Below are 26,257 nucleotides of genomic sequence, written 5' to 3'. Positions count from 1 at the left end.
GAGGACCGATGACAGTTAAGGATGCTGAGCCAGGATCCAGCGCTTTCATCACACACCAAACTTTCTGATTCAAATTTATTTTACAGTGCAAATAATATTACAAAACACATTCAAAAATTAAAATTACACAACACATTCAAAAATGAAATTTACTCAGTATAGCCTTTTCAAATTAAACATTAAAAACGAGGCAAAACTATGCTGAATTGAAAAAAAATCAAATCACATTGATATTTCTCAGTCTTATTTACAGTACATAAAATCCAGTTCATTTTGAACTTACGTTTTCTCCTTTTCCGTCAGCACGTCTCACGGGGTTGAGGGTTGGAATCCCCTTGCGGCTGCTCATTTTAAAGTTCCTCGAGCCAGTCCCGGCGGCCCACTCAGTTCTTCACGACAGTTTTCTGCCCTTGCCCCATTTCCATCACAGGTACTTTGAAAAAAACATTGTGTGGATGTGTGCAGATACGTACAGTGCAGACATTTTCATTCTTCGTCTACTTTTAAGCGTTGAGCTAGTTAACGTATACGTTAATCTACAGCTTAGATATTTGAACGCAGGTCAGGAATTATTTGTATTTTATTTTTGTTAGTTCAAAACCTAAAAGGAAAGGAGGCATGGACAGAAAACCATTTTGAGTATATTGCTGACACAGCTGACTTGCCTTACCACAGACGTACACCGACATACACTGCAGAAAAGGGACACTTAAAAAAAAAAAAAAAAAAAAAACGGGTCTTCATTTAAGCACACAACAAACACAAACTTCTCAACTCATTAAGTTACGCTTAAAAGTCTGACACTACATATCTAATGCTAAACTGATATAATGGTAGAGAAAATACAAGCCAGGAAGCACTAATGGAAATGTAAAAAAAAAATTTTTTCAATAATAATAATTACATAACCGAGGCACAGATTTTTTTAAATTTGCAATAAAGTGTAGGAAAAAGGCTTTTCCTTGTCACAGGCACCAGTGTTAAATGAATAATTGACGTTTCTGATTTTGGGTTTGTTTATTTTGACTGCCAGTCTAATTAAAATCCTAACTGGCTATGTCCTCTGCAACCTGCACAAACAGACCGTCTGTTGATAAAGCACACAAGCGACGCAATGTGCGCTACATTATCGGAAAAGAACAAGGTGGAGAGGACGGTCTAGTCAGCTGATGGGGGGGACAGTCAACTTGTGTTTTGCTGTGACGTACCCACAAAACCAGCGCTACTTCCCTCATATCCAAAAGCCACGAGCTGCTGTCTGAACACGCACCGGCTGCTTCGGTGCTCCTGCAGGAACACAACATGCATGCTGTGCACAAGTCCAATCAGTTTCTGTTTTCCCCTTTCTCAGCACTTATTCCAACTTGTTTCACTTGAAAATATGCATCTTGCATAATTAGACCCAAAAATACGTTCTCAAAAACGTGGACTCAAAAGGATCTAAGACGTGTCCTTGATCAAAATTAAAACATGCATGGAAAACCAGGGCTGCAGAACGCTTTGTGTGTTTCTCTCTCACAGCGGTGAGCAGTAAGTAGGCACGCACATTAATAGACTTCAAGAAGCACTCATGCATATTTCCCTGACTGAAAGCATTAATATTAAGCTAAAACCTCGATTTAAGGTTTCGGTTGTTGATATTCTCCTTATACGAAAAATATTCCACATACGGGCAACGTCGTTTTTACAGCGCTACATCTCAAATGTTAAAAGCCGAGCAAAATCTGTGTGCTTGTATAGACGTCGACTAATAGCGTCGACTGCTGAAGAAGGTTGTGCTGTACATGATTTAAAAATGTAGAGCTACTCAATAATCGCAACGGATATGGCCAGGCTCGCGCTCTATCTACACTATACAGAGAGGCCAACATCTCAAAAGTGATCATTGCTTCTTTCATACAGGCCGTCCCATTTTCACCTGTGTTGAAACACACATTAGTAACACAGCCGCAAAACTGCTGATCGGATAATATCCACAAAATCCGGTCCTTCCATACCATAGGCAGGTTATTACAGGTTTGTGGATAACAACCAGCCACATCCTGACAATACCCACTATATCTACAGCCGACACATCCACGCAATATGCAAAGAAATCAACAAGGAAAAAAACAAAGTCACTCTTCAAGCAAAGTTCAAAATTAAACTGACATTAAATTTAACACAAGACATAATTTTAGAATAGAAATAACTTCCCAGTTAAAAACGACAACAATCGGGTCCTTTCTAACCGACATTGCGGACAGACTAAACAGCGCTTCTGATCCGGGGAGGTGGGGAAGGTCAAGTAGCTGAAAAGAGCCAGACATCTGTAAACGAATGCTTTCAACAGCTAGCGGAGCCTACACGTAAGCATTTCTTTCCTCTTTTCCCTGTCTGGAACACGATGCGGGGACATTACTGCTATCGTATTAGTCACAGTATGCAGTCAAGCTGTTGTCATATGAGGATAAAACCCACTGGGGACAGTATTCAAGTTTTTTTCAACCCATCATCCAAAAAGGTTTTTTAAAGTGCACACACAGTCTCCCTTTGGCGCCACGGCAGGCAAGACACAAACCAACACACGTCCCCCGCTGGGAAAGCCAGCATTAAAGACTTACCATCTGTGAAAAGTGTTGTGAGAGTGTGAGCAAAAACACACAAACACACACACACACAATTTGGGTCTTCTTTTCGTAGTTTTTGCCCGATTGTGCGTACTGGATATGATGTCATTTTACTCACAGGCTTTATTTTGGAGAGTATGGATACCGCCGCTATGCACAGCTTCATAACATCGTCTTATGGGGCGACAGTCAACATGAGCTTCAGCCACGTCTCAACAAGTCCAATTCATCCCCGTTATCTACACCACATATGTGGAAGTGAAGACAAAAGCTGAAGTTAACATTTCTTACTGAAATGTCCAATATCATCAATGGCCGACTACATTGCAGAGCTATTTCCGGGTTCAACTCGCAGAAATGGCTAGCTTACTTTACCAATGATAAACTAGCCGGCCAGCGCAGCAGAGACATCCTAGGGTTCTGTTGTTGTTATTGTTGTTTGTGAAATGACAGTTTTAAGGCTCGTGTTTAGCTGCCCCATAAGACGCCGTTATAGAGCTGGTGGTCCCTTATCTAAAATCTCCAAAATGAAGTCGCTGGGTAAAATTATATTATAACCGACATGCACTATTGCAAAAAAGATGAAAACAAGACCCACGTTGTAAAAAAAACAAAAAAACAAAAAAAAACCCCAAAAAAACAAAATGGAATTGTCCTTTAACCATCCATCGTCTCCTTGTCTCAGCGGGAGGACTCGCTGCCTCTTGTGCCCAGCTGGTGCCAGTCGACCCAGTGCTGTCCAGGGTGGAGCTTTTTGAGGGGGATGAACGTCTCTCCCAGTAAGGTGTTCTCCCAGAACGCCCCCTCACTTAGCACCCGCAGGTGAATCACTCTTTGCTCCAGGTCCCCCTGCGGGATGCGCTCGTACACCAACTGGGTACGTTGGAGGGAGGAAAGAGGGAGGGAGGAGACAAATGAAAGGAAGTGAAAAATGAGGAGGTATGGAAAAAAGGAGGAGAGGAAAATATAAGATGGAACAGGGTTAAGATGTGGGGGGGGGGGTTGATGAAGAGCCATCAATCAAACTAATAAAAACTTTATTCATACAGCACATTTTGTACATTCAAGTGCAATGAGTGCACTGAACACTATGCCAAGATGCACGGATAAAAAAGTAGGATAAAGGGAATTGGATTTCGTAAAAAAAAAAAAAATTAAAAGTATAAAAATAACCTTAATAAAATAGAGTAAAGAAAATATAAAAGAATAGGGAAATACAATGACAGGACAGAACCCGTAACTGACTGGCAGCAAATTAGCATCTATTAAAAGGTAGAGGGTTGGTGCCCTTGGTAAATGCAGGGAGATGTGTTTTTGAGTGTTTAAAAGTTGCTTTTGAATCGTCTTAGTTCAAATGGGAGACCTTTCTAGAATTTAGGACCATATACACAGAACGCTGCTTCCCTCTGAGCCTCAGCTTGGGTTGCTGGGATAGTTAGCAGAAGACTGTCTGTAGCTCTGAGGGTCCTACCATGAGCATGTTTAGTATACATGTAATGAATGTAGTCTGGATGGAGTAAGTGCATTTCGAACACATCCAAACTGCCTTTTTTGCCGTTTTTAAGCCAAGTACAAATCGTGGCTTACCAGCTCGTTGTAGGTGGGATTGCAAGTGCGTCGTGCTGCCTTGGTCTTTCTCTTGCTGGTCTTCTGGGGGTCCGGTAAGAGGTAAAGCTTCACGTAGGGGTCAGGATCTGTCCCATCCTGGAGGGGTTGCTGGGAGATGGAGGACATGGCCATAAGCATAAAAGTATGTTTGCTCAAAGGCCACGTGGAAAAATATCCTAAATTGCCCTCTTAAGACGAGTCCTAATACACACTTGTACAAAAATACACACACACTGACACGCTCCCATACTGACCAGGCCTCGTATGTGCATGACCATGATGAAGAGCTTGTCCCCCTTGTAAGAGATGGAGAGTTTGACCTCCCCCAGCTCCCTCCCTGACACTGGAGCCCAGGAAATCTCTGCAGGGGGGAGAGAGGACCAGTATGTAAACGTCTGCAACCTTCAGTCGAATATTGTTCAATTAAACTACGTCCTAAGAAACAGGAAACTGTTGCAAGCATTTGGATGTAAATGGCTGTTTTGTGATGTCAGAACAGCCATTTACATTTTGTGATGTCAAATTTGTAGTTTAATATTAATAATAATACCAATAATACTTTTGACAAGTAAAGGTGAATAAAGATGATGATCAAGTCAACTTTATTTGTGTAGCTCAATATCACAAAGTACAAATTTGCCTCAGTGGGCTTTACAGCAACACAACATCCTGTCCTTAGACCCTCACATCGGTTAAGGAACAACTCCATAAAAAAACCTTTGTCAAGGAGAAATAACGGGTAGAAACCTCAGGGAGAGCAACGGAGGAGGGATCTCTCTCCCAAGACGGAGAACATGCAATGGCTGTTGTGTTTACACAATTTACACAATACAACATTGAAAGAGAATAACAGAATTATAATGGAATTAAATAAGTAAATAAATGACAGTTTAATATATATGCATCGTGTATGTATGTATGTATGTATGTATGTACTATGTATGTATGTATGTATATATATATATATATATGTGTGTGTGTGTATATACGTATATATATATAAAACAAACCTAGACTTAGAAGTATGTTAAATCATGGTTCTGATCAAAGTTAGACACATTTGCTTGTTTGGTTGCGTGATGTCTTTACCCAGTCAAAAGAAAGACATGTGGGTTTTATCTAACCTGCAATATCAGCAGCGCCTTGAAGCAACACAACAAGGTGTCCTGATATATCCAAAAAAGGGCACTTGATGCACGTCTTAAATCGCCGTCTGTGTTCGTGTAAACGCCTGTTCGTGTGATAAAAAGCCTTTGTGATTTCAGACATGTGGTTCAAACACGGCCTGATAAAGTACTCGAGTCTGGCTCAGACGAAATCTGGCTGGCAAGGCTGCCAAGTTTTAGCTGATAATGGCACAATGGACTTTGAGTCAGTAAAGTGTGTGTGTGTGTGTGTGTGTAGGAGGGTGCTACGACATTGTACTACTTGTACAGTGTCTCACGTTGCGAGAATCTGGCATTCTGTTAAACGGCTTCACTAAGTGTCACTCAAATGTACAGCAGGTGGGTGACGGTGCAGTTTTTACCAGCTGGCTTGCTCTGCAGAGCGTTGACCACCGTCCCTGGTCTCTCGTCTCTTGGGAGAGGGTGGAAAAAAGTGTAGATAAGGTCACACTGTGCACAGAGAGAGAGAGAGATAGAGAGATGGGGGGGGTAATAAATTTCAACATTCAGCACAAAAGGTTTGAGTCGTGTTCAAACCGAAATTACAAGAATAACGCACAAAAATGAAGAAATAAATATAAAGACGGAGACAGATCTTCAATATCAATAATATTTTCAATGAGTTGTAATTTTAATGTTAAATATAGTTAAGTCTGGAATGAAAATGATAAAACGGTGCTTGAACGACATATAATGTAGTCCTAGAGAGGGTTAAAAGAGTTAAACCGGTTTGAACGTTCTGAAAGATACGAGTTGAAACGGAGTGCTGCATGCCAACAAATGCATCGCACAAGGGAGTGGCATTATATTCACTGTCGTTGCCAAGTCTCTGCAACTGGATGGGCCTGATATGGCCAATAACATTCCCCACCCTGCTGTGTGTGTGTGTGTGTGTGTGTGTGTGTGTGTGTGTGTGTGTGTGTGTGTGTGTATGTTCTCTTGCATGGCAGTTTTTCAAACTGACGTGTCTACTTCCTTTAGGAGGGTCTGACTTCTAAGAAACAAGTGAGTTAAAATGAAACCAAATACACACACACAAACACACGTGAAGACATTTTTAACGGCCAGTGCTTAGGCAGACGACTTATTATGTATCATACCAACATTAATAACTGCAAGAGTTACTGTCTTAGGTGATTAAAAGTAGATACAAGGAGGACATACATATTTAGAAGGTATATTCTGTATATTTGTAAACATCAGTTATACACTATTACTGATATCACAGGTAAAACTGATGTCCTTTCTATGTGATGGATAGCTATCAGGGAAAAAATTATAATCCCGGGTATTGTTGGTCTCTGACTAGCATGCTTTCTACTACTACTACTACTACTACTACTACTACTGCTGCTGCTGCTGCTGCTGCTACTACTACTGCTATGCTTTCTATGATCTATTAATTAACATATATAGCCATCAAATTTAATATGCTAGTAAACCTTTTTTACAATTCTAAGCTGAGAACATCTTGGTACTACCCCTAGGTGGTAAAATGGACTTTCCCTGGTGATAAATTCAAGAAAATGAGACTTCATTACACGACTGCTTTGAGAGAGCAAATCTATGCTTTCTCTTTGTTCCAGGGTGAGACGCGCATTGCTACCAACCCCCTCCGCATTGCTACCAACCCCCTCCACAATACTACCAACCCCCTCCAAATGCCTCCGTCATATGGAGGCATCGAAGACACAAATTACATAACCGGCACACGTGGGGGTGCAGCGTGTTGGACCAGTGAAACATGAACCCCCGGTAAAGAGGCGACATGCAAACTAGACTAAATTCTCTGGATAGACTTATGAGAAACCAACACGTGGTGTTCTGTTACAGCTCCCCCTACATTACAACCCCCTCCCAACCCACCGTCACTTTCCTCTTAATCTCCACCCTTCTTTTTTCCCCCCATCTTTTTCGACATGTGAGTGGATGGCGACAGGATTAAAAAAACGAGTGTCTAATTACGCTTTAATAAAGATGATGTTTCGTCACGTGTCAACACAGACATACACAGTCAGCAGGAGTCATAAGGTGTGGGGGGTGACTGACCTGTGCGACCTCGGGAGTGGCATGAACCAGATGCCAGACATATCCATTCAGCTCATCTTTCCTCCTATCAGCCATAGCCTCTCCCCGTGAGCGGCCAATCATAAAACGGCTGGGGAAACTAGGATGGGGTAAAGAGGGCAGAGGTCGTGGTGAGCTATCACGCTCCCACAGGTCACAGTGTTGAGGGTGTGCGTGCGTGAAGGAAGACAAATCTGACTGTGTGTTTGTCTATGAGTGTTTGAGTACAATGGAGCGTTTGCATGCCCCCGTGTGCATGAAAGTGTGTACCTTGGCAGCTGAGAGGAAGGAAAGATGAGCCGTAGTTTGCTGTGTAGTTCTTGGAACTCCTCGAAACTCCTCTGGACCAACGTCGACCCCTGCTGGCCTTCTCTCTCCACTTTTACCACAAAAGCCTGCACAATAAAAACAAAACACATCAAACGTTAGCAGGAGCGCTCAGCCCGACTTGGGTCTCTTCTATGGATGAGAGAACAGAGATTAAAAGGCAAGGTGCATTATGCATTAAAATAACAGCTGTCACATTAAAACGACCCCTGGTGCCCATAAAGAGAACATTTCTAGTGAGGTGTCTTCTTAGGGCAATTTCAAGAGATTGTGAACTATGCTGATTTGTACAAGCCACTGGTGATTTCAGACTCTTTTTAGGGGTGCTCTGTATTTCATCTCAGCATCCCTAAAAAATAATCCTCCCGTAATTGAAAACTAATTGGAAACTTTAAAAACCACATCCAAGGATGTAGGGTAGCACTCACCAATTTGAAAAAGGACAGGGGCAGTACCTCACTTTCACCAATTTATTTTGGCCAGCAAAACCTGCTAACGTTTCAGCCTACAGCTACAGGTCTTCGTCAAAGCATGAAGGCCTTGTAGCAGAAGCCTGAAACGTTAGCATGTTTTGCTGGCCAAAATAAATTGGTGAAAATTAGGTACTGCCCCTGTCCTTTTTCAAACTGGTGAGTGCTACTCTACATCCTTAAATGTGGTTTTTGAAGTATATGGTTTGTTTGTTTTTTTTGGTTTAGCACCACAGTAAGAGTTTCTTTTTGGGGAGGCACATCCAACTCCTCCAGTACATAATTGGAAACTTTGTTCTGTATTTTTAAGAATCAATTCAGTACAAATCTATGGGAGAGAAATTGGTGCAGGAAAACACACGCAAGATGAAACGTTGGCAAATAAAATTGCTGAATGTTCTCACACAGAACGATGGATCTCATCAGTATTATGGTGCAATTGGCTCAATGTGTTTGGTGATGTATCGCTGTAATTTTAGCAAGCTGTCTGTCAATATCTGTATTGCATGACACTTCTTTCATTGCTTGATGATATGGTGGACTGTCCCCACGTGGTTCAGAGACTGAAACAATGTTTTGTACATTTCTCCTCATATCTGCTTTGCTATAACTTGATCCTTTCTTTACTTTGGAAAGTTCTGGTCATGATGATTGAGTCTTTTCCTCAGGCTTCATGAACTGACTGTCCTCTCTGAAAAAGGTGTTGAAATCTGCGATTGTTCATTCTGAACCATTATTATTATACACTACAATAGACCACCCGGCTAATTAGCTTGCTTCCAAAGGTAACGTTGTGTATCTACCGTATTTCCCGGACTATAAGGCGCAGTTTTTTTACGCATCTGGCTGGTTCTGCGACTGATATTCCAAGGTGACTTATGCCCCTTTTCCACTACACGGTACCGGCTCAACTGGACTCGCCTTTTTTTCGTTTTCCATTACTGGAAAGTACCGGCATTTTGGTAACCGTTACCACGTTTCTGGTACCCCCTTCGTCGAGGTTCCAAAAACACTGGAGCGGGTACCAAAGTCAATGCAGACCCCTGATTGGTCGGAGAAACGCGGCACTGCGTCATTTTGCGTCATCAACGCGCGCATAGGATATCACCCGGCATTTTTAAATGAAGAAGCGGTGGGAACGGAGTGATCTTCAAAGTACATTTTGAAATTGAAAAAACAATAATTGAGAAATGAAAAAGAGGGGGTACTGTTACGGTAATGGAAAACGACACAGAAGCGAGTCGAGCTGAGCCGGTACCATGTAGTGGAAAAGGGGCATACCAATGCCATTTTGTGGGGCGAATACGCCGCATTTCAACTACGACCACTAGATGGCACTGTTTAATCTCGCGACTCAATTGTAAATACGGTGACGTGTGGGTTGACCCACAAACGGGTTCGGGTAAGCTTGATAGAAAATATGACGGGCATGGGCGGACGGGTCAAAAAGTGACAAGGCAGCACTCCGAGCAGATTCTAAATAACTTATAGAAACATTGCGTGCAATAGGCTTGGCTACAGGCTGGGCTACCAGTCCACCTCTTCCCCTCTCTCAAACACACACACCCACGCAAAGCAGCTTTATCATCAATTTGTGATCGTGGTGTTGGTCAGTGCATGCGTTTTAGAGTGTTGGGCCTTCACCCATGAGTCTTTTACTTAAGTATTATCCGTAGCTTTTGTTTACACCACCAAAACTTGTTTTTTTGTAACAAAGAAGAGGCTTGTGAGAGAGAGAGAGAGAGAGAGAGAGAGAGAGAGAGAGAGAGAGAGAGAGAGAGAGAGAGAGAGAGAGAGAGTTCATGTCTTTAATGATAGGTTATTTGTTTTGCTGCTGAAGAACACCATTTGGAACAATTAGTCTGTGTATTGAGTAGCCTAGACCCAGACGCTGTTAGGCTAAGACGCAACAGGATATTATGCTGGGCAAACCGCTCATAAATGCAATTGTACAACACTGCTCACTTTGCTGTAGCCTAGGCTAAATTTGGAGGTTTGCAGGTGGGGTTGGCTTTTGGTGGTTAATTACCGCATGTTTTAGTGGGTCGAGTGGTGCGGATTGGCTCTCATAACAGGTCAGGTGGGTGCGGGTATTAAGAAAAACCCTGACCCGCGTAGCACTAACTTTCTGTGGTATCGCCACATAAATACGACTTATACACCAGAGCGACTTGTGTTTTTTCCCCCTCGTAACATGTTTTTTGCTGAGTGGGACTTGTACTCCGGTGTGACTTGCAGTCTGAGAAATACGGTAATTGAATTGAGGTTTACCAAGGTGAAAGGGGTTGAAGACTTTTGCAAACAGCATATTCCATTTTTCATTTTCTTGAAAAATTATTTTGTGATGTAAAACTCATGTTACCTAATGGTTATTCATTAGAATACGAAAAGAGAGGGCAGTGGCCCCTCTTTCAAAGACGAGGATGTGCACATCCTTGACAGGGAGGAACACTGGTTTGAACAGGGAGTCAAAGAGGCCATCTATGTGACGAGGGAGCGACCATCCCTGAACCGGGGGAGGGGGGAGTACATCCGTGACCATCTTACAATGCTGTGATTGCAAACATTCCCAAATCCTCTGTGAATAGTACACATGGCCATTGTAAGTCTAGTTAATGGTCACAACTATTCGCATATGAAACTGGTCGTTGTTTTCGGTCGTTACACCACTGTATTGTTTATTAGGGTGGGGATACATGAAACGTATCTGTCAATAAATGTTGTATCCAGATGAACTGATTCAACTTCCTTTGGTTTTCTCAAGTCAATTTTATATGTATAGCCCAATATCACAAATTACCTGGATTACTGAGCACGCTTAAAGACAATGACCATATGACCAGTGTATGTTCTTAGTCTGTTGATAGTGTTTGTTTATACTTGTATGTATCATGAATGAGTGTTCTTGATGTGTGTGAGTGTGTGGTGTTGTGACTTTGACTGATACATTGTACTGCTGTAACATGGGTGTTTATGGGATGCATTTTGCTGGTTGCTGTGCTGAACTGTGTCTCCGTCTTTTGCTGTATCTGGAATTATTGATAGAGACATAAACTGTGCATACCGCATTGCTGTAATTGTTTCCTGTAGTATGCTGCCCGGAGAATGTCACTTTACAAGCCCCTTGGTTTTCTTATAGGTAATTCTTCACATTCTGTTTCCAATTATAGATTGTTTTTTACTTTTCATTTTCAAATAAAGACTCGATCAATCAATGATCCAGAGTGTTTGTGTCTCTGGTGGGACATTTAACATGCTGCTTGTATCTTGGCAGTTAGTGGCCGAGGTTTGCTCTGTTAACCCCCCCCCCCCAAGGATAATGAGTAGGGAGTCTGGATATCTGTGCTCCGCGTTTGTAATTTGACCCAGCCAGGTGTTTTTAACGCCTCTTTAACACCGGCCTGGGGTGGGATATAGACACCGACCAGATTAAATGAATTTTAAAAAAAAGTCTCTAAGTGAGGGTTGCATGATTTCTTCAACACTGTGACACTCGTACACCAACCTTCGTTGCTGTAGAGGCATATGCCCCCCCCCCCATAGCTCCGTATCGCGGTCCGCCCGGGGGGAGTTGGACCTGCCGCAGATGGAGCGTACTGTCCCGTGATATGCTCGCTAAGCCAGGTTTCAGTGAAACACAGGGCTGACGATCTGGAAAGGTCCGAGTTTTTTCCCGTTTGGGAACAGCAGCTCGCTCATCCTGCCGGCCAGAGAGCGGACACCCGCCAGGAGGGTCGGCGTGGGGGCGCTCCTAAATCCCCGCCGTCGGGGTTTAACGAGCGCGCCTGCTCGCCTACCCCCATTCGGCGTCTGCGTTGTAGTCCGCACACGACTGTACCGATCGAGACCACGGCAAGACTTTCGTTAAAATGTTCGGTTAAAGTCGGTAAAAAAAGAAAAAAGAAGTCTGTTCAGTGTGTCCGGTCGGAGACTTAACACCGTTCTTCCCTGCTGCGTGTGACCTGCGAGTCCCACTCACACCCGCTGGGAACCTGAAGAAATAAAACAAACAGGAAAGCGCAACAGCGCGCAGAACGGAGGCGCCCGTCCACGGCGCATCTTGATGACGTAACAGTTATAGCGAAACTGGTGAAATCGCTCGTCAACGAGCTCCCTTGGTAGCCCCGATCCATTCTCTTCTGTACTAACTAAGCCGCCCTGCGACGTCGTTATGTTTTTAACTAATATGGATTCGAAAGGAGTTGACATTCCTCCCGGCGTACTGGACGACCTCTGCAGTCGATTCATCCTCCACATACCGAGCGAGGAGAGAGACAACGCCATACGCGTGTGCTTCCAGATCGAGCTCGCCCACTGGTTCTACCTGGACTTCTGCGTACAGAACACCCCGGGATTACCCCAATGCGGGATAAGGGATTTTGCCAAAGCGGTTTTTCACCACTGTCCGTTTCTTTTGCCTCACGGGGTGGCCGTACAGAACGTTATAGAACAGTGGAAGGAATATAAGATGGGTGTCCCAACCTATGGCGCGATCATTTTAGATGAAGCCCTTGAAAATGTATTGCTTGTTCAAGGCTATCTGGCAAAGTCGGGCTGGGGTTTTCCAAAGGGAAAAGTAAACGAAGATGAGGCGCCTCATGACTGTGCAGCTCGGGAAGTTTTGGAAGAGACGGGCTTTGTTATCAAGGATCGTATCTGCAAAGACGTGTACATCGAGCAGAAAATTGCTGACCAGTTGGCTCGATTGTACATCATAACCGGAGTGTCGAAGGATACAAAGTTCAACCCCAAAACAAGGAAAGAAATAAGGAACATTGACTGGTTTCCGATTAAGAAGCTACCATGTCATAAGAATGACATGACTCCAAAGTCCAAACTTGGAATTGCCCCGAATAGGTTTTTCATGGCCATCCCATTTATAAAGCCACTCAGAGAATGGATTGCCAAGCTAAAGGGAGAATCCACAGACAGTGATGAGGATCTTTCCACCAATGGCAGTACTCCATGCAAAACTTTGGAAAACCCTTGGACAAACTATAGGCAGCCCCGGGGTAATGCAGCATCTCCAGAAGACAACTGGGGGAAACACAAACAGCAGAAGACTCTTGGACAGCTGAGCCAATATGAGAAAGAAGAAAGAAGACTTCAACCCAGAAGACAGCAGGACAACTCTGAGAAATATGCAGTTCCTTGCAATTCTATCAATGGCCATCCGGCAGTCTACAGCAGAGATTATGAGCATCTGCTTTCCTCTGTGTCCTTCCTCAATTTCAAATTTGATAAGGAAGCCATCATGAAATGTTTTGACCACTAATATGGGGGTTTTGACTTGTTGTGCCTTTTTTATAACAACCTGCCAGCTTCTTCGCTTCAGATACTTTTATTACCATTATTTGTCAAGGGAGGGGTTTTGCCCCACTTTATATTTCTACATTAACCAATAATGATTAGCAACTGTTGCCAACTACTGTTGGCAACTGGTGGTTAAGTGCCTTGCTCAAGAGTATTTAAATGATTAATTATGAGATAGGAAGCATTTGAGTGATTTGTTTTCCCTCCCAGCAGCTTCTCCAGCTATGTCTGGTTACAAGGCCCATTTTCTTACTTACCTTTAAGCTACAAGGCTGGAAGTGGTAGTAAAATTGTGGAGAAAGCAATTTTTGAAAACTTACATTCTTTGACAGAAGAAGAGAAGTATTTTTCACAGTTTCATAGTGAGTCACTCAATAGTACCATGTTTCATTTGGGAATCCTAATATAAGTGTTATTACTTTGTTTTAGAATTCAATAAATTTATGCATAAAAATCTGTCGCAGATAGTGCAGACTTGGGAGTTTAAATTCAGCCTGTGATGTAAGGTTCAAAGAATCAAGCATCAGTTCTCTACAGAGACTTGATAACTAATAAAAATATCAAACCTTGTTTTTTTTAGGGAGTTGTTCCTTATCCAACGCAAGACTTTAAGGACATGATGTTGTGTTGCTGTAAAGACCACTGAGGCAAATTTGTAATATGTGATATTGGGCTATACAAATAAAATTGACTTGACTTGAAAGAGTGACTGAAGAATTTGAAAAGCAAAAGAAAGTGTTTCCAGTGCTAAGTTTATCAACAAGGAAAGCTGTGCAAGAAACAAGAACTTTAAAGTCAGCGAGATAGGACATCCAGCTTCTCCATTAAGAGTCCAGAACAACTACTGACAGTTGTTGGACATTCGCTTTTGTCCATTGAATGAATCGAGTGATCCAATATAGAGAACCTATGGTTTGTAGGTGAAATTAGCGAAATATGAAGTTTGCTGCGTTGGGCATTTCCAACCTAAAAATGTACTTCAAAACCAAACCACACTTTGACAATGAAAAGACGAGACGTAGACACACAGATACACACACAGTCTGCTGTAGTGTTGATGCATTTCCCTCAGCAAGTTTAGGGGACTTGTTTGCATAGAATTTTTATATAACTATGATAAAAATAAAACCAATGATTCAAATGCAGTGAGTTACCTCTCTTACCAAACAGCTGGATTTAGTAATGTCTTACTTGTGATTAGATTACTCAATTTAAGGAGGATTTTCCCCCAAAATGGTAGGAAATTGGAAGTTTTTGCAGTTTGATAACTGAAAAAGTTCTGCAAAGGAAAAATTGAAGCACCTGCAGTAAGCAACAATAATACACAGAGGACTATATGAATTAATCGATCTGGTATCAACTGTAAGAAGACAAAAACAGCTCACACTATTTATTAGAAGGTTCATATTTTAAAACTAAAATTAAAAATAAGGTGTCACAATATTTTGAGGAAATGAAAGGAAATGATGCGCAAACTAAATAGTATGTAGGGATTTAAATGTCATACCATCTTTTCTCAAGTAAAATCATTTTTGATTTTGATCTGTGTTTAACACCTTGAATAACAATACCACAAGTCCAAATTATGTGTTAATTATCAATGAGTGTTGTTATGTGTTTTGAGCTTTTACTGTTACCACTGAAAAAAATAAAGCTATAGTGTCAGCAAGAGTTTTCCGAATTCCAAAAGAAACTGAGTCGACTCACGTAGCCCTTGCTGGGGCTGAATGTGCGAACGTGGCGGCATACGTAGAGGTTGCGGATGAGCCCGTCACTCTTCATCGTGTGGATCCTTGGGGCAAAGGACAACACGGGCCGCTCCTCAGATGATGCAAACTTCATCTGAGCCAGGTTGTGGATGAAAAAGTTGAGCTTAGTGGCCACACTGCCCAGACTGGACTCAATCAACCTGGGACAGGAAGGAAGAGAGAAGATGATGGGGATAAAAATGTAGAAAGTTTGAAGGAGAAAGAGAGGGGGGTATAAAGAATGATGTGGAGGAATTGGGATGAGGAGAGAGTGATTAAAAAAAGGAGAGATGTGAGGTAAACTAAGACAAAAAGAACAAGAAGGATGAAAGTCATAGGCTGTGTCACTGGGACGCCCTGAAGTCTCGTGCAAGACAGAACCTGATTTTTTTTGTTCTTACCTGGTGAAGTACATGGTTGCATCAGCCTCTGACTCATGTGGCCTCAATGCATCATGCACATACTTCAGATCCTCCAAGTCTGACAGCTCTGGGATGCCACAAGACAACATCTACACCATACACACCAGGTAGACATATCATAATTTGCTGGTGTGAGTATATGTGCCAGGGGCATGGTTTAGACATTTGTTTGGAAGTATTTTGTCTTGTGCACAGAGCAACTATTGTGATTACATTGCACATAGAACATTTGACCTCCCCATTAATGGTAGTAATAATAATAAAATAATAATCATCATCATTATCACTGTGACATGTTTATGACTGAACTATAGAGTGAGTGTATGTGTACATATTTGCTGGACACCTACCAGACCCAGTAGGTTAAGGAAGAGGTGTGTATGTTTGCGAATTAAGTTGTAGGCTTCACAGCAGAGGTCCACAAAGTCATGAAAGCGGCTGGAGGGCTTGTCTCCTCCATTGATGACGTAGGCCATGTCCGAGGTAAAGACAAACGGGGCACGGTCTCTGCCAATTAAATATCACAGGAAGACACAAGTCAAGTTATACGGAGACTCTCAACAGTGTCTGTTAATTAGAAGAAAAAAAAGGTGTAAATATTGGGGATCAAATCAGCAGTATGGCCATTTTTGCGGACTGCGTCTGAATTTGTTCCAGACACACGAATTCATAACACTATGGAAAACATTTCAGGTGGACATTCAGGGAGACTTAAAACCAGCATGGCAGCCAGAATGGCACAGCACAGGAGAGCTAACACGTCAGGCCAGGACTCTGCAGTCTACACCCATCTGCAGGCCAGTGGCCACTCTTTCGGGGATGAGGATGTGCACGTCCTTGAAAAGGAGGAACGCTGGTTTGAATGGGGAGTCAAAGAGGCCATCTATGTGAAGAGGGAACGACCATCCCTGAACCGAGGGCGGGGGCCTAAGGACACACCTATCACCATCTTACAATGCTGTGATTGCCACCATTCCCACATTCCTTTGATTTTCTTACCTGGGTTATTGAGCACGCATAAAGACAATCCCAAATCCTCTGTGAATAGTACACATGGCCATTGTAACACTAGTTAATGGTCACGCCTATCTGCATATGAAACTGTTCGTTGTTTTCGGTCGTTATGCCACTGTGTTGTTTATAAGGGTGGGGATACCTGCAGTCAGTTGAAACTGAAGAGGTCACTTAGATGAGTGATGAAACGTATCTGTCAATAAACATTGTATCCAGATGACCTGATTCAGCTTTCTTTGACTTTTAACCTTTGCTTAGCATAGTAGCTATTTAAGGTTGTAACCATTTTGCAAATTTAAACTGATACGACCCCTAAAATAGTGTTATATAAATTGTAAAACGTTTGACTTATTGCTCAATAGCTATGAGACCAAAGTCTCATCAGTCTGGGTCCACTCTGCTCCACAAGTTCATGGACTACATGTCCGAGTGTCCTGTATGGGTTCTGCTAAAGATCCCAGCTTTCCCTTGGCTCACCGTTTGATGTTGCCGAACATCTGGGCATGACCCAGGAACTTGCCAAAGTCAATGTGGAACATGTGACCGCTGGTCCTCAGCATGATGTTGTCATTGTGGCGGTCACAGATTCCCAGGATGTAAGTTGCCACGCAGCAGCCAGCGCACGAGTAGATGAAGTTCTCCACCGCCTGTGGTTAAACGGAGGTCAGAGGAGGATGCAGCTCACACTCATTTTATGAGAATATAGTTTGCACACGTTAAGAAAAGTAGAGCACGAGGGCATTTTATCACTGCACACTCACAACGGTAAATGAAAATGTGTGTCGTATGGGTCACCAGAGTGTATGTCACTTCATGAGGTTGTAAACACTGTATGACCTTAACAATTGAAGGTAATATAAAAACTGACAGAATGAATAAATGAGGAGTTTGCATACAGTGATGATTAAACTATAGCCCACCAACTGAAAAATCACCTTTTTGCACAACAAAAGTAAGAGCTACATATGACGACAATTTTAGCATTGTAAATGTTGCAGTGGGAAGCTCCCAAAATAACAGACAATATAGAGAGGGAAGCAGCAGAATTTAGAGGGGTGGGTGTGGGTGTGTGTGTGTGTGTGCGCGCGCGCGTGCGTGCGTGCATGTGTGTGGCGAGTAAACTTGGCTACTAGGTGCTTCATTGTTATGGCCATTAGCAGCGACTGGTCTTTGACTTATATAGCCTGAGTAACCACTGAAATTATAGCACCTGTATCTCCAGTATCTACTACTACTACCACCACTACTACTACTTTTGGCTGCTCCCGTTAGGGGTCGCTACAGTGGATCCGTTTCCATTTCTTCCTGTCCTCTGCATCTTCCCCTGTCATGCCAGCAACCTGCATGTCCTGTCTCACCACATCCATAAACCTCCTCTTTGGCCTTCCTCTTTTCCTCTTCCCTGGCAGCTCCGTATTCAGCATCCTTCTCCCAACATACCCAGCATCTCTCCTCCACACATGTCCAAGCCATCTCAATCTTGCCTCTCTTGCTTTGTCTCCAAACTGTCTAACCTGAGCTGTCCCTCTAATTTACTCGTTCCTAATCCTGTCCTTCTTTGTCACTCCCAAAGAAAATCTTAGCATCTTCAACTCTGTCACCTCCAGCTCCGCCTCCTGTCTTTTCGTCAGTGCCACTGTCTCCAAACCATACAACATAGCTGGTCTCACAACCATCTTGTAAACCTTCCCTTTAACTCTTGCTGGTACCCTTCTGTCACAAATGACTCCTGACACTCTTCTCCACCCACTCCACCCTGCCTGTACTCTCTTCTTCACCTCTCTTCTGTGCTCCCCGTTACTTTGAACAGTAGACTCCAAGTATTTAAACTCATACGCCTTTGTCACCTCTACTCCTTGCATCCTCAACCTGTATCACTATAGTATAGTCATGTATAAAAGATCCGGAACATGGACAGGGAGACAGTATGTGTTCGGACCTTCTCATATTGGTCATCGGTAGGGTTGTGTTTCTGCAGCCAGTCCGCTAAGGGCCGGTCTTTGAAGGAACCAGTGACCCCATGTTCCACCTGGATCTTTCTCAGTGTCTCTGCATGAGGAATCATCTCCACCATGCCTTAAGATGAGGAGAGAAACACAGAAGGAGAACACAGGGAGGAGGAAGGGAGGATGTATAAAGGGAAAAGCAGAGGTTGACAAAAGGAAAGAGAGAGAGGAGGAAGAATAAAGAGGGAGCAGGAAAGGACAGGAAGTGGTGTGGGGTGAAGAGGAAAAAAAGACATGAAGACAACAATCATCTTGTGTAGTCCTCCTCTTCCAGAGTTTGGCAAATTCTGTATCAAAAAATAAGCTTTAGCCCAAAGTATTAGTGTGAAGTTTAGATAACTGAAGTCAAGGCTTATCCCAGTTTGATTCTGTCAGGATCAGTCATCTCTCTGTTTGAGATACACCGCCATCGCACTAAGCTGAAGTAGCATCCACGAGCTAAATAAATAACCGAATACCTCTTCCTCGACCGGTGGAGAAGCATTTGAAGATGACCATCCTCATGTCCAGTCCTTCCTGGATCCAGATCTTGTTCATGATGCGGATGATCTGCAGGGTCAACATGTCCTGCCTCAGGTCGTCTCCTGACTGGACACAACAGATACCGAGAAGTGGGACCCACTTAACGCTTCTACCAGAAGTTTCTTCACTGTTATCTATGAGAGTCAAGTTCATTCTGATGTCTGTATGACGGACATGAGCAAATAAGACGATGAGTGGGACAATTACATGTCGCTGCAGAATGATTTCAAATGCTTGTCTTCAGGTCAGGTTCCCTAAAAATCTGATAAAAAGACCCCTCCCCTTTTTTCCCCCCTCGACAATTGTATTTGGCCAATTACCCCACTCTTCCGAGCCGTCCCAGTCATCGCTCTGCCCCCTCTGCCGATCCGGAGAGGGCTGCAGACTACCACATGCCTCCTCCCATACATGTGGAGTCGTCAGCCACTTCTTTTCAGCTGACAGTGAGGAGTTTCGCCAGGGGGACGTAGCGCGTGGGAGGATGGCGCTATTCCCCCCCAGTTCCGCCCCCCCACCCCCAAACAGGCGCCCCGGCCGACCAGATGAGGCACTAGTGCAGTGACCAGGACACATACCCGGCTTCCCACCTGCAGACACGGCCAAGTCAGAGGTAACACAGGGATTCGAACCGTTGTAAGTTGTGCATGTTGTGTGTTTGTGCTCAAACGACGGTATGTACCTTAAATATAACATTGATGTTGTCCCCTCGTGGGTCCACGTTTTGAAAGGAGAGCTTGAGAGGCACGGCGTTGGAGTTGAAAAAGGAGCATGACTGTAGAAGACATGGGGAGAGAGGGAGGGAGGGGTAAACACATCATGACATCTCCAGTCAACTGACTAAAACACTCATGCATACATTCATGCTCACAGGGACACAAATGCACACACTACATGCAGTAGAAACAGCAGCAAGACAACACAAACATGGATCACATTAGAAGTCTCACTCCTAGTCTCTCTCTCAGTACCTGGATGTTGATGGCTTTGACCAGCAGGGCGGGGTTCAGAGGCAGTCGACAGGTAGTGTTCACTGAAAAGAACTGCTTCACCTCATCCAGGCCCTCTCTCAAGACAGCCTACACACACACACACACACGCACGCACACGCACACACACACACACACACACACACACACACACGCACACACACACACACACACACACACACACACACACACACACACACACACACACACACAGATGGTAGCTTAGCATTGAGGGAGATCATACAAATCCAACGACTTCAAGCCACACACTTCATGGCTAATCCATCCATCCATCCATTCATCCATTCATTATCCAAACTGCTTATCCTACTCAGAGTCATGGGGATGCTGGAGCCTATCCCAGTTCATCTGACCTACACGTCTTTGGACTCTGGGAGGAAACCAGAGCCCCCAGAGGAAACCCATGCAGACACAGGGAGAACATGCAAACTGCACACAGAGGACAACCCGGGGCGACCCACCAAGGTTGGACTACCCCGGGGCTTGAACCCAGGACCTTCTTGCTGTCAGGCGACCGCGCTAACCACTGCGCCACCGTGTCGCCCCAGTACATCTATGATATATGATATATTTAGTTATATATGTGTATACCACTACCTCCTTTATACCAAAAAAAAAGTTACCACACACACACACACACACACACACATACACACACAGAAGGATTCTAACACTCTCAGACACACCTGTCTGCTGGATGGCGTTGTGTCCCGCACTTTCTGCGCCACCCTGGCCAGGATAGACACCAGCCAGGACTGTCGGTCAAACTCCTCCCTCAGGCCTCGTCCCACACAGCAAAGCAGCGCTGCCAGGAGGTGCTGGTACCTCCCGCTGAACTGGTGGTCTTGGAGGGCGTCCTTCAGCAGCCTAGTGTGAGGAGGAAATGACTCAGGTCGATTTTTAACAGGCCCTTTCCTGGTTGATAGTTGGCATCAGCATTGTCTTAAGAGCCTTATCAAATCTGGCTGACGGTGGGTCGGGCTGACTCGACCGGGGAGACTTTGTCAGAACTCCAACATCAAGTACGAATGCATGAATATAAGGTCACCAAAGGACAAGAATGACTCGATTCTTTACACCGTACTCAAGTGGAGGAAATGAGATTGAACAATGATTTTGACCTTTTTATCAAAGTTAAGACAGGCATAAAAAAATAACACCCATGTTATATCAGATATACTTACATGTACTTATTTACAGGTATGAGGACATTCGCTTTTATTAGACTTTAGCTAATCTGAGTACTCTGTTTTTCACGTACTTTACAAATGAAGGATATTATTATTAAAGTAAATATATAATACTATCAAAATTAAATATTTCTCTAAAATGCAAGAGAAATATCAATAAAACCATTTTTTACTGTTGTTTTTTCTTTTTTTTGCCAATTTGTTACAAAAGTGCCCAGAGTGGGAGATAATGATATAATGTTATAAGAGATAAAAAGGGATTAACTTGATAAATTCAATAAAAAAAAGAGAGATGGCATCACATGGCCACTTTGAGGGTGAAAATCTTTGCTTTTTTTCTTTCTTCCGAGGGAACTTAAGTATTGTCCACCTGGAGCAGACGTAGCTAAAACACATCTTAAGTCTGTGCCGGATTTGGAGAGGCCGTTCACTTAAACCTGGACGGCATTTCTTTATTTTCATTGCAAAGTTGGTGCACCTTTCTATTATGCCCCCACCCCCCCACCCCATTCTGTTTGACCGCGGTTACTTTGTGTTGCATATTATGTGTCGTTTCACTTGTCTATATGCTGTCCATTAGAAGACAATTGGGGCAATTTCCAATCCAACCAGCAGGTGGCAAAAGGCAGGCTGGCTCATCAAAAATCCCCGAGGATCCAGTAGACATGATTCTGCAGAAAACCTTTTATCATGCAGAAAATCTTTATCATGCAGAAAACCTTTATCATGCAGAAAACCTTGTCAGCGTGCATTCTGACAGTTATTCTGACATGGTAATAATACACTGCACAAAGCACCAAATTCTGATTCTGATTCTGATGACCCGGTCTCCAACTTTACTTCTGTCATTCACATTTTCTCCTTGGCAGATGGGGAAGATACTGACAGGGATCACAGTGCATTTGAGAAGGAGGGAAAGTGTTGCTAACCAGAAAAGATAGTGTGCAATGCGGATGTCCCCTATAGCCCTCCGTAGCAGGAAACGAACCAATGAGCTGTCAAGGTAGCACTCGTACTTAAGTGCCTGAGAGAGAGAGAGAGAGAGAGAGAGAGAGAGAGAGAGAGAGAGAGAGAGAGAGAGAGAGAGAGAGAGAGAGAGAGAGAGAGAGAGAGAGAGAGAGAGAGAGAGAGGAGGGAGGGAGGCCGGCAGAGAGGGTAAACAGAAAAAAACTACACAGAAAGCAAAATATTTCACAACTGACTTCACACAAGTTTTAAGTTACAGTGATCATTTCTGTCATAAGGTAACACCATCTGTTTGAGTAGGTCTTAAAGAAGAGTTTGAGCGGGGCGGTTGTTGTTGTTGCACACGGATTACTTGCAATAATTAGTGTTTTAAATTACTTGTCTCTGTAAAACACACTGAATACAGACACGGCAATGTAAAGTACAAGTGTGATGACGTCTGGCGTTACCTGGGCTAGCTGAGGCAGGAAGTCTAGCAGCTCTGGGTCCGATATTGAGTCCATCCACTGAACTGCTGTCCTCCTCAATTCCTGGTCTGGGAAGCTACAACACACCCACACACACACACACACACCCACACACCCTGCTAACAGTGTCCCTGGTAACAACTGCTCTTCCATGTTTTAAATGTTGATAACCATAGATAAGACCAGCGTTATCAACAGATGAAGATAACTTTGGTTGATGATTATACTGATGTAGTCTGACAGTTGGCTATGGAAAGTTCCAGTAGCGTTAACAGCTACAACATTTTCAGTCTATGTTCAAATCAGATGGAGGCTTGTAGATGCAGATGTTTGTTAAATGTGTTAAGCAGCACCATACATCAGACTATGTGCAAAACGCACACATTTCTGGATCCTCCCTTTACAATTTAGGCATCGGCAAATGCCAAAGTACACTTTTTTTTGTCCTCCAAAGGGAGGATAAAACAATTGGTCCCCTCTGATACATCAACATAATCCCCGATATCGGGGCGTCACCATCTCTTTTGCTGTCTGTGTGGTTCTCGGTGTCTCGCTCTTCTTCCAGTGTTAAACTTACGAGGCATACAGGAGTCCCAGCGCATCCAGGTGGCTGAGACAGGCCCACTGTCGCAGCAGGGCGTAGATGTCGGGCAGGCAGGCCCACTCCCAGCGGGGAGCACTGCCCAGCACCAGGGGCAAGGCACCGCTCTCCGCCTGGCAGAAGGCCCTCTTCTCCCACAGCAGCCGCTTGTCCTCTGCTGTCAACCTGCGTGGAGGGAAAAAAAGTAAGGGAACATCTGTCACATTGAGCAATTAAATGACCAATTAAAAGTAGGTTTAAGAAGAGCGTCCGGGTAGTGTAGCGGTCTATTCCTTTGCCTACCAACACGGGGATCGCCGGTTCGAATCCCCGTGTTACCTCCGGCTTAGTCGGGCGTCCCTACAGACACAATTGGCCGTGTCTTCGGGTGGCAAGCCGGATCTGGGTACGTGTCCTGGCTGCTGCACTAATGCCTCCTCCGGTCGGTTGGGGCGCCTGATCAGGGGGGGGCTGGAGGGAATAGCGTGATCCTCCCACGTGCTACATCCCCCTGGTGAAACTCCTCACTGTCAGGTGAAAAGAAGCGGCTGGCGATTCCACATGTATCGGAGGAGGCATGTGGTAGTCTGCAGCCCTCCCCGGATCGGCAGAGGGGGTGGAGCAGCGACCGGGATGGCTCGGGAGTGGGGTGATCGGCCGGGTGCAATTGGGGAGAACCCCCCCCCCCTCAAAAAAAAAGTATGTTAAAGGGAAGCGATCAAAATGTTCACTGACTCTACATATGGTAAGACGGGGATTCAAACCAGCGAGCCCCGTGTTGGAAGGCAACGGAATAAATAGACCACTACGTCACACGGATGCCCTTCTCTACTCATTCTTACTATATACCACTAAAATGGTGTGTAAAATAATCATAAAAACAGCTATAGCTAGACAGCATCTAAACTTTCGACCTTAGATCATCTAGGTTTTAGACGGGAATTGTTGGCATCGGGAAAAGAGGGAAGGGAGAACAAGGAGAACGAGGAGAACACGGAGAACAGGAGGGAGTGAGAGGGCGAGAAGAGAGAGGCCCTATTGTTCACCCTGTTGTTGTTAAACCCTGGCCACTTACTTATATTTATATATAATATTTATATATATTTATATATTTATAAAATGCCTCGACCACTTCAATACACTGAACTAAGAGTTGTAGAGGTGTAAATAAAAAGGAAGACTAGTATGAGGAGGCGACCTCACGGGCCATGTGTTGTCCATGGATGGAGCAGGAGTCACGAGCCCATTGAAAACAGCTGGGTCCTTTCATTCACCTCGCAGTCTGACCTTTTCAAAATGTCTTTCTCTTCCATCAAAAAGACAGTAACACAAAAAAAAAAAAACCCGCACACACAAAGAGGGGGATGGGTGGTGGGGAGGATTGGATCGGAGAGGAGGGGCGTGGAGAGGGGGATGGGGCTACCATCACATCATCTGGGGGATTGTCGAGCCACCAGCTGCCACGCTGACATCATTTACTGACCAACATCCCCCACCCCCTCTTTCCCCGGGCCTTTTATCTCTCCCGTCTCTCTCTCTCACCCTCTTTATTCAGCCACCATGGCCCCAGTACTGACCAGATGTACGTCTGACTCCCGGCCTGTAGGTCCAGCAGTGCTCCCCCTTCCAAAATGCTTCACAGGTTTTTGAAAAACAATTATGTGTTTCCTGTTACACACCACTCAGTTCAGATCTAAAAGGGTCACTGCTGACACCAGCAAAGGATGTCGCCCAGATAACAATGGCGACCATATTGCTTCTATGTCTCTGTCGGTCTTCCTGACCCATTAATGTCAGGTAACTGAAAATACAGCCATGTGAGGTAGTGACTTTTGCAGATGGTGTGAGTGAGAGAGTGAGAGACAGACAGAGCGAGAGAGAGAGAGAGAGAGAGAGAGTTTGTGTGTCATGTTATGAGAATACATTTTGTAAATGTTGTGAAGAATAGTAGGGCACTAGAGCACTTTTTGGGGGGGGGGTTCCGGGGGGGTTTCCCTCCCTTTTTCTCCCCAATTTTACTGGGCCAATTACCCCACTCTTCTGAGCCATCCCGGTCGCTGCTCCCGCAGACTACCACATGCCTCCTCCGACACATGTGGAGTCGCCAGCCGCTTCTTTTCACCTGTAAGTGAGGAGATTCCAGGGGGGACGTAGCACGTGGGAGGACCACGCTATTCCTCCCAGTTCCCCCTCCCCTCCCGAACAGGTGCCCTGACCGACCAGAGGGGGCGCTTAGTGCAGCAACCAGGAGACATACCCACATCTGGCTTCCCACACGCAGACACGGCCAACTGTGTCCGTAGGGACGCCCGACCACGCTGGAGGTAACACGGGGATTCGAACCGCCGATCCCCCCGTTGGTAGGCGACGGAATAGCCCGCCACACTACCTGGATGCCTCGAGCACTTTTTTTTATCATTGCATGGCATGCTCTCATTGGTTAATTGAAGGGAGTTGTATGTGATATCAGATAGTGCCACTCCATCAGGCTGTTAACGCCGTGTGACCTCAACACTTAGTGGTATAACACAAGAGACAGAACGCACAAGTCAAGATTTCTTGTACAGTGACTTAACTATAGTCCACCTGCTGAAAATGCAAAAGCAAATTTTTTTGCACAACAGAAGTATCGGTCTCTGGCAAGAGGTCGAGTCAGAGCCGCATATGAGAACATCATCATATGAAAACACCATCATATGAAAACATCATCAACACTGTGAATGCTGCAGCGCTAAGCTCCCTCAGTAACAGCAGCAGAATTTAGAGTCAAATCAC

At 44.3% G+C, this 26,257-nt stretch overlaps 2 protein-coding genes across 2 annotated transcripts in view; one reads left to right on the top strand and one right to left on the bottom strand.

Moving 5' to 3' along the window:
• The window catches only part of pik3c2b (phosphatidylinositol-4-phosphate 3-kinase, catalytic subunit type 2 beta), a 61,099-nt gene continuing 34,842 nt past the window's right edge, over nt 1-26,257 (bottom strand). The window contains exons 15-32 of the mRNA XM_056273235.1: nt 23,480-23,668; nt 22,885-22,978; nt 22,399-22,493; nt 20,966-21,146; nt 20,241-20,348; nt 19,952-20,044; nt 19,209-19,338; nt 18,684-18,820; nt 17,222-17,391; nt 16,081-16,237; nt 15,710-15,819; nt 15,268-15,469; nt 7,721-7,845; nt 7,433-7,550; nt 5,746-5,833; nt 4,472-4,578; nt 4,197-4,325; nt 1-3,482 (exon numbers count right to left, since the gene is read on the bottom strand). Coding sequence (XP_056129210.1) covers nt 3,291-3,482; nt 4,197-4,325; nt 4,472-4,578; nt 5,746-5,833; nt 7,433-7,550; nt 7,721-7,845; nt 15,268-15,469; nt 15,710-15,819; nt 16,081-16,237; nt 17,222-17,391; nt 18,684-18,820; nt 19,209-19,338; nt 19,952-20,044; nt 20,241-20,348; nt 20,966-21,146; nt 22,399-22,493; nt 22,885-22,978; nt 23,480-23,668 — 2,425 coding nt within the window. The 3' untranslated portion in view covers nt 1-3,290. The remainder of the gene's footprint in view (nt 3,483-4,196; nt 4,326-4,471; nt 4,579-5,745; nt 5,834-7,432; nt 7,551-7,720; nt 7,846-15,267; nt 15,470-15,709; nt 15,820-16,080; nt 16,238-17,221; nt 17,392-18,683; nt 18,821-19,208; nt 19,339-19,951; nt 20,045-20,240; nt 20,349-20,965; nt 21,147-22,398; nt 22,494-22,884; nt 22,979-23,479; nt 23,669-26,257) is intronic.
• On the top strand, nt 12,343-14,256 carry LOC130106915 (m7GpppN-mRNA hydrolase-like). Its single transcript, XM_056273233.1, has one exon. The coding sequence runs from the start codon at nt 12,419-12,421 to the stop codon at nt 13,520-13,522; it is 1,104 nt and encodes a 367-aa protein (XP_056129208.1). The 5' UTR covers nt 12,343-12,418; the 3' UTR covers nt 13,523-14,256.

The sequence above is a fragment of the Lampris incognitus genome, chromosome 2 (assembly GCF_029633865.1).
Source record: "Lampris incognitus isolate fLamInc1 chromosome 2, fLamInc1.hap2, whole genome shotgun sequence".
Lineage (NCBI taxonomy): Eukaryota > Metazoa > Chordata > Actinopteri > Lampriformes > Lampridae > Lampris > Lampris incognitus.
This window is presented reverse-complemented; position numbering and strand designations above follow the sequence as displayed.

Bases quoted from the DNA above. Each gene is read 5' to 3' on its own strand.
- LOC130106915 (XM_056273233.1), top strand. From the start codon at position 12,419: ATGTTTTTAACTAATATGGATTCGAAAGGAGTTGACATTCCTCCCGGC.